The sequence below is a fragment of the Lucilia sericata genome, unplaced genomic scaffold (genome assembly GCF_015586225.1).
Source record: "Lucilia sericata isolate MDLA Ls3-8-SP2 unplaced genomic scaffold, ASM1558622v1 Contig006842F_arrow, whole genome shotgun sequence".
NCBI lineage: Eukaryota > Metazoa > Arthropoda > Insecta > Diptera > Calliphoridae > Lucilia > Lucilia sericata.
The window spans coordinates 2,773-11,806 of NW_023997832.1; the positions used below are offsets into that span (position 1 = coordinate 2,773).

The window sequence follows — 9,034 nt, forward strand, 5'->3', positions numbered from 1 at the left end:
CCTTTGTTTAGATAGTGTTTTTATCTATTAACTGGTCTAGTTACATGACTGTGTTTTTGCATTTTTCCAGACCCAGCAAAAGGAACTAACCTAATATAAACACATTTGTTGGGTATTCTAAACATTTTGGTAATTGAGTAAATTGTAAAGAAAAATTTCCACAAAATTTCCAAAAAACCGCATTTTTTAAAGCATATTTAAAAAATTTTAATTTAATTTAAGAAAATCTTGTACTAAACAAAATAATATCACCAAAAATGACATAAATACACAGTCAAACTCATATACAAGATACTTACACATTTATGTACTCACAATCACACTCACTTAACAATTTAACAAATTTATTTAAATTTCTTTGTCTCGTTAATTGTATTTGTTAGATTTTTTTTTATTTATTTTTAACACCAATTTCTAAACTCTAACAAAATCCATCAAACTAAACTCTAACACAAACTTATTCCGTGGTATGCGTTCTTTCGTTTTGTTAGTTCGCTATTGTTTTTTGCGTTATAAATTTTTGCAGTTGGTTGTTGTTGTACTATTTGCATTCAACGGATGCTGTTTATTTATTGTTATTTTGTTTTTATTATTTTGTATCTTTTATTCGTATTGTTGTTGCTTTTGTTTGTTATCTATGTATCTGTAAGTATATGTGTGTATCTATGTGTTGTATTTTTGTTAAATATTCACTCATATTTGGTCTCTCTTTTTAACGCACTCTCTCGTTATTGATCTCTTGTTTTGATTTTACTCCCATTGTTAAAACAATATTTACTGCTCTTAAATTGTTTAAATATTAAAATTGTTTATAGGGGTCATTTATTTACAGTAATTTTTTTTCTACAAATTATTTATATGACTACGTAGTTCCCCCTACCTGCCCCCCTTTTGAAGATTATTCTCTTTACTTTCAATTATTAGCAACTCAAGAGAACTGGCAATAGCAACAAACAATATTGTTTTAATTTGTTTGAAATTCAATAAATTACCAATTTATTGGTCGAATCGAATCGAATTTAAAAACTACCGGAAATTGCAAAATGTACAAACAAAATCTTGGTAATTTAAACTAATTTAATGATACATTCCCATAAGATTGAACGAATTTTAATTTGGAGATTCTGATGAAAGAACAATACATACTTGATAGTTCTGCAATGCCTTGTTACTCTATAGTTAAGATAAAATAATAGTCTATAGAACATATATTTATATATATTAAACTAAAGACTAGCATGAATTATAGACCTGAATACAGTCCAGACTACATACTAAATTATAGTCAGAATAACAAACTATTTTATAGTTAATATAGACCAGACTTAGACTGGGCTATGGACTATAGTCTGGACTATAGCTAGCCTAAAGACTGTAATATAGACCAGATTTTACACTAGAATATAATTCAGACTTCAGAGTACACTATAGTCCACACTATAGACTAGACTATATTACAGACTGACCCTTAGTTCACACTATAACCTAGACAGGAGCAATCCAGGCTATAGACTAGAATATAGTTAATCTATACCCACAACTGTAGCCCATACTGTAAACTAGATTATAGTCCCGACACAGACTAGATTATAGTCCGAAATATATACCAGACTTTAGTGCAGGCTATCGACTAAACTATAGCAAAGACTATATACAAGACCACATAGATTAGTCTATGTTCCAGGCTACAGACTCTTGTGCAGACTATGGACTAGAACTTTTTCCAGAGTATGGAATAGATTATAGGCAATACTACTACTATAGAATATTATATACTGCAGACTATCGAAGAGACAAGAGTCAAGACTACGGACTCGACTAAATTCGCGACTATAAATATAATTTATTCCAGATTTCAATTAGATAGAGTTAGTTAGTTAGTTAGTTAGTTAGTTAGTTAGTAGTTAGTTAATAGTTAGTTAGTTAGTTAGTTAGTTAGTAGTTAGTTGTAGTAGTTAGTTAGTTAGTAGTAGTTAGTTAGTTAGTTAGTTAGTTAGTTAGTTAGTTAGTAGTTAGTTAGTTAGTGTAGTTAGTTAGTTAGTAGTTAGTTAGTTAGTTAGTTAGTTAGTTAGTAGTTAGTTAGTAGTTAGTTAGTTAGTTAGTTAGTTAGTTAGTAGTAGTAGTTAGTTAGTTAGTTAGTTAGTTAGTTAGTAGTTAGTTAGTTAGTTAGTAGTTAGTTAGTTAGTTAGTTAGTTAGTTAGTTAGTTAGTTAGTTAGTTGAGTTAGTAGTTAGTAGTTAGTTAGTTAGTTAGTTAGTTAGTTAGTTAGTTAGTAGTTAGTTAGTTAGTTAGTTAGTTAGTAGTTAGTTAGTTAGTTAGTTAGTTAGTTAGTTAGTAGTAGTTAGTTAGTTAGTTAGTTAGTTAGTTAGTTAGTTAGTTAGTTAGTTAGTTAGTTAGTTAGTTAGTTAGTTAGTTAGTAGTTAGTTAGTTAGTAGTTAGTTAGTTAGTTAGTTAGTTAGTTAGTTAGTTAGTTAGTAGTTAGTTAGTTAGTAGTTAGTTAGTAGTTAGTTAGTTTAGTTAGTTAGTTAGTTAGTTAGTTAGTTAGTTAGTTAGTTAGTTAGTTAGTTAGTAGTAGTTAGTTAGTTAGTTAGTTAGTTAGTTAGTAGGTTAGTTAGTTATTAGTAGTTAGTTAGTTAGTTAGTTAGTTAGTTAGTTAGTTAGTTAGTTAGTAGTTAGTTAGTTAGTCTGTCCTATAAATAGAAGTCGTTTTTTCATGTTTCGGTCCACTTAAAGACCCTCAGCACCTAACCTGAACATACATATCTTCGTGTCATTTAAGTCCCAAAATACGAACTAACCTTCAGATACTTTTATACAAAAGCACAAATTGTCAAAAAACAGATTTCAATTAATTGTTAGAGATAAAATACACAAATTGTTTATTATCATAATCTCTCTCTTTAAATATGTATATATGTATGTGGCAGCAAAGTATCTGCCGTCTGTCCATCAAAATGTTTGTCTGTCTGCCTTTCATAATTTTATGGTTTATCTTTGACCAAAGCAGCTTAAAATAGCCGTAATTGAATGAACATGATGTTTTGTATGCAAAAGTAATTGAATGGATGGATGATGAATGGCAGCTTATAAGGAGACACATTTATAGATACAAATTGTTTTGAGATTAATTAAAATTTATGTATCCGTTAAGTAAAGTAAATGCTAAATTATGTACTCATCACAATATAACAGAAAAGGTGTGTTTTCTAATTGGTTTCATACCAGGAAAAATTTTTAACATAATATTTGTTCTTAGTATTCAAATTGACGGCTTCAGAAGGATCGTTTTTTGCGACTTAGCACAAACCTACAAATACTAAATTTTACTTGTTTTTCCTATTATTAACTGTTAAGGGTAATTAATTAAAAATAAAAAACTTATGCTAATTTAAAATAAAATAATACTGTTGTCAAGTTGATGAGCTTGAATCAAAAGTTCTTCTTGTCAGTTCAGTTTGCCTAGAGTAACGTTTAGGTAAACATCTAATAAAAGAAATAGGAAATACGAACTGAAATTTTTGAATAAATTATTTTAAAATCTTGTTAAAACAAACCTTTTCTTAAAAATCTATAAATACGCGAATTGAAAATGCTAAAAAATATAAATAATCCCTGAAAAATAAATTAAAAGCTGATATTGTAAGATACTTAACAATTTAGTTTGATAACTTACATGCAGGGCATTAAACAAGTCCGGTATAATAATAAATATATTTGGACCTATTAACATTTCCACAAGATATGATAGTATTTCCAAAAACCAAACAACACCCATAAATATGAACAAACGAAAATAGAGGGAAAATCTAAAAATCACACAAATAAATGAAACAGATTTTGATTGTGAAAAGGAAAACTAGACTGAAAATTATACTAAATAAAGACTTAAAGTAGACTATAGACTAGACTAGATTAGACTATAGACCTAGACTATAGACTAGACTATAGACTAGACTATAGACTAGACTATAGACTAGACTATAGACTAGACTATCGACTAGACTATAGACTAGACGATAGACTAGACTATAGACTAGACTATAGACTAGACTATAGACTAGACTATAGACTAGACTATAGACTAGACTATAGACTAGACTATAGACTAGACTATAGACTAGACTATAGACTAGACTATAGACTAGAACTATAGACTAGACTATAGACTAGACTATAGACTAGACTATAGACTAGACTATAGACTAGACATAACTAGACTAGAACTACTATAGACTAGACTATAGACTAGACTATAGACTAGACTATAGACTAGACTATAGACTAGACTATAGACTAGACTATAGACTAGACTATAGACTAGACTATAGACTAGACTATAGACTAGACTATAGACTAGACTATAGACTAGACTATAGACTAGACTAAAGACTAGACTATAGACTAGAATATATACTATAGACTAGAATATAGACTATAGACTAGACTATAGACTAGAATATAGACTAGACTATAGACTAGACTATAGACTAGACTATAGGCTAGACTATAGACTAGACTATAGACTAGACTATAGACTAGACTATAGACTAGACTATAGACTAGACTATAGCCTAGACTATAGACTAGACTATAGACTAGACTATAGACTAGACTATAGACTAGACTATAGACTAGACTATAGACTAGACTATAGACTAGACTAGACTAGACTATAGACTAGACTATAGACTAGACTATAGACTAGACTATAGACTAGACTATAGACTAGACTATAGACTAGACTATAGACTAGACTATAGACTAGACTATAGACTAGACTATAGACTAGACTATAGACTAGACTATAGACTAGACTATAGACTAGACTATAGACTAGACTATAGACTAGACTATAGACTAGACTATAGACTAGACTATAGACTAGACTATAGACTAGACTATAGACTAGACTATAGACTAGACTATAGACTAGACTATAGACTAGAACTATAGACTAGACTATAGACTAGACTATAGACTAGACTATAGACTAGACTATAGACTAGACTATAGACTAGACTATAGACTAGACTATAGACTAGACTATAGACTAGACTATAGACTAGACTATAGACTAGACTATAGACTAGACTATAGACTAGACTATAGACTAGACTATAGACTAGACTATAGACTAGACTATGACTAGACTATAGCCTAGACTATAGACTAGACTATAGAGCTAGACTATAGACTAGACTAAAGACTATACTGTAGACTATACTATAGGCTAGACTATAGACTATGCTATAGACTAGACTATAGACTAGACTATAGACTAGACTATAGACTAGACTATAGACTAGACTATAGACTAGACTATAGACTAGACTATAGACCTAGACTATAGACTTGACTATAGACTATACTATGGGCTAGACTATAGACTATGCTATAGACTATACTATAGACTAGACTATAGACTAGACTATAGACTAGACCATAGACTAGACTATAGACTAGACTATAGACTAAAACTATAGACTAGACTATAGACTATAGTCTAGTCCTATAGTCTAAAGATTTTGATTGTGAAAAGGAAAACTAGACCGAAAATTAGACTAAAATAAAGACTAAAGAGTAGACTATAGACTCGACTATAGAATAGACTGTGGACTATACTATAGGCTAGACTATAGACTATGCTATAGACTATACTATAGACTAGACTATAGACTAGACTATAGACTAGACTATAGACTAGACTATAGACTAGACTATAGACTAGACTATAGACTAGACTATAGACTAGACTATAGACTTGACTATAGACTATACTATGGACTAGACTATAGACTAGTCTAGACTAGACTATAGACTAGACTATAGACTAGACTATAGACTAGACTATAGACTAGACTATAGGACTAGACTATAGACTAGACTATAGGACTAGACTATAGACTAGACTATAGACTAGACTATAGACTAGACTATAGACTAGACTATAGACTAGACTATAGACTAGACTATAGACTAGACTATAGACTAGGACTATAGACTATAGACTAGACAATAGACTAGACTATAGACTAGACTATAGACTGGACTATAGACTAGACTATAGACTGGACTATAGACTAGACTATAGACTAGACTAGACTAGACTATAGACTAGGACTGTAGACTATACTATAGGCTAGACTATAGACTATGTTATAGACTATACTATACTAGACTAGGACTATAGACTAGACTATAGACTAGACTATAGACTAGACTATAGACTAGACTATAGACTAGACTATAGACTAGACTATAGACTAGACTATAGACTAGACTATAGACTAGACTATAGACTAGACTATAGACTAGACTAGATTAGACTATAGACTAGACTAGACTAGACTAGACTATAGACTAGACTATAGACTAGACTATAGACTAGACTATAGACTAGACTATAGACTAGACTATAGACTAGACTATAGACTAGACTATAGACTAGAACTATAGACTAGACTATAGACTAGACTAACTATAGACTAGACTATAGACTAGACTATAGACTAGACTATAGACTAGACTATAGGTTAGACTATAGACTTGACTATAGACTAGACTATAGACTATGCTATAGACAATACTATAGACTAGACTATAGACTAGGACTATAGACTAGACTATAGACTATACTATAGACTAGACTATAGACTAGACTATAGACTAGACTATAGACTAGACTATAGACCTAGACTATAGACTAGCCTATAGACGAGTCTATAGACTAGACTATAGACTAGACTAGACTATATACTAGACTATAGACTAGACTAAAGACTAGACTACAGAATTGAATATAGACTTTACTATAGATAAATTAGACTATAGACTAAACTATAGACCAGACTATAGACTAGGCTAGACTATAGACTAGACTATAAACTAGACTATAGACTAGACTATAGACTAGACTATAGACTAGACTATAGACTAGACTATAGACTAGACTATAGACTAGACTATAGACTAGACTATAGACTAGACTATAGACTAGACTTTATACCAGACTATAGACTAGACTATATACTAGACTATAGACTAGACTATAGACTAGACTATTGACTAGACTAAAGACTAGACTATAGAATAGACTATAGACTGGCCTAGACTATAGACTAGACTATTGACTAGACTATAGACTCGACTATAGACTAGACTAGACTATAGACTAGGATATAGACTAGACTATAGACTAGACTATAGACTAGACTATAGACTAGACTATAGACAAGACTATAGACTAGACTATAGACTAGACTATTGACTAGACTAGAGACTAGACTATAGACTAGACTATAGACTAGACTATAGACTAGACTATTGACTAGACTAGAGACTCGACTATAGACTAGACTAGACTATAGACTAGACTATAGACTAGACTATAGACTAGACTATAGACTAGACTATAGACTAGACTATAGTCTATACTATAGACTATACTATAGACTAGACTATAGACTAGACTATAGACTACACTATAGACTAGGCTATAGACTAGAATATAGTCCAGAACATAAACTAGACCATAGACTTGACTATAGACTAGACTTCTATAAATTTCAGACTACATTCTGTTCTAGTGGGAGTGATTAATATCTTAGAGGATATGTAGGTCTAGGACCACCATCTGTGAAAATTATTGGTATCAAACATTAGTCTTACCTTTTCATATAAGGTTGTTTTCAATCTGCCAGCAAATACAGTTGCGTTTCTTTCATTCAGCACCAAAAATCTAATCAGTTTTAAATACATAATAGTACAATAAACTAATACAATAATATGAGGTATATAGTAATAAAAAAATGCCGACCAGCGGTTAACTGTAAATCAAAACATAAAATTTTAATTTATTTATATATCAATTAAAAAATCTTAACAACTAACCTCTAACTCCACAACTATCATTATCTATGCCCGGCTTATATTTTTCATCAATAATTTTCAACGATTGTATTACAATTATTATAAATGTAATTGCACCAGGTATAACAAAGCCCCATTTGAAATATCTACGAAATAATGTTGTACAATCTAAGTCCGTAAGACTGACATAGGTATCGTAACTGATGATACTTATCCAGGTTAAAAAGGCAATTGTACCAAAGTAAATGACATAACCTAAAAGAAAAAGAATGAAAATAATTAGAAGGCTCTACTCCAAACAGATAAAGTAATCTTCATAACTCACCAATGGTTATACATTCATAGAAACCAATTTGTACGTAAGACAAAGTATTGTAACAAATTAAAGAGTACGTAATAGTCAGATATAGCAGATACATAATAAAACATTTCCATGACAATTTCTCAATTCCGGCAGGGAACAATAAAAAATTATGGTGATAAGAAAGAATGGAACTGAGCATGCCATTGCTTAAAATATATAAAATTTTAATTGCAATACAAAAATAGCAAATGGTATAAAATTAACTATAACGGAAACATACCCATATTTTAACAATATCCAGTAGTTTACGGTCGTTGACTTTGGGCAGACATAGGGTAAAAGGACACCCCCAATATCTTCAATTTCGTAAAATTAAAACAATATTCCTCTTGACTTCGATACTCATTTGTGTAGCGTACTAATAGAGTGCCATTCTAAAAGTTAAAATATTTGCATTATGGAAATAACAAACAAGACTAGACTATAAACTAGACTATAGACTAGACTATAGACTAGACTGTAGACTAGACTATAGACTAGACTATAGACTAGACTATAGACTAGACTATAGACTAGACTATAGACTAGACTATAGACTAGACTATAGACTAGACTATAGACTAGACTATAGACTAGACTATAGACTAGACTATAGACTAGACTATAGACTAGACTATAGACTAGACTATATACTAGACTATAGACTAGACTATAGACTAGACTATAGACTAGACTATAGACTAGACTATAGACTAGACTATAGACTAGACTATAGACTAGACTATAGACTAGACTATAGACTAGACTATAGACTAGACTATAGACTAGACTATAGACTAGACTATAGACTAGACTATAGACT

The 9,034-nt window shown here is 30.7% G+C and overlaps 1 protein-coding gene across 2 annotated transcripts; it reads right to left on the bottom strand.

The window, feature by feature from the left end:
* Window positions 1-3,273: 3,273 nt before the first annotated feature.
* On the bottom strand, window positions 3,274-8,362 carry LOC119615677 (G-protein coupled receptor Mth2-like). Of its 2 annotated transcripts, none has more exons than XR_005232466.1 (6): window positions 8,194-8,362; window positions 7,890-8,123; window positions 7,668-7,825; window positions 3,673-3,805; window positions 3,555-3,611; window positions 3,274-3,484 (listed from the first exon to the last, which is right to left on the bottom strand). XR_005232466.1 is itself a non-coding variant. In XM_037971685.1 (6 exons), exons 1-4 carry the CDS (start codon window positions 8,285-8,287, stop codon window positions 3,683-3,685), a joined length of 609 nt encoding a protein of 202 aa, XP_037827613.1. In that variant the 5' UTR covers window positions 8,288-8,362; the 3' UTR covers window positions 3,274-3,484; window positions 3,555-3,591; window positions 3,673-3,682. The 2 variants fall into 2 exon arrangements, 1 of the variants encoding a protein (XP_037827613.1); XM_037971685.1 differs by having other exon boundaries at window positions 3,555-3,591.
* Window positions 8,363-9,034: the final 672 nt, after the last annotated feature.

Coding starts and splice junctions, on each gene's coding strand:
- LOC119615677 (XM_037971685.1), bottom strand. CDS start 8,287: ATGTATCTGCTATATCTGACTATTACGTACTCTTTAATTTGTTACAAT. Junction 8,124..8,193: donor CTATGAATGTATAACCATTG/GTGAGTTATGAA, acceptor TTTTTCTTTTAG/GTTATGTCATTTACTTTGGT. Junction 3,806..7,667: donor AAACAACCTTATATGAAAAG/GTAAGACTAATG, acceptor TGTGATTTTTAG/ATTTTCCCTCTATTTTCGTT.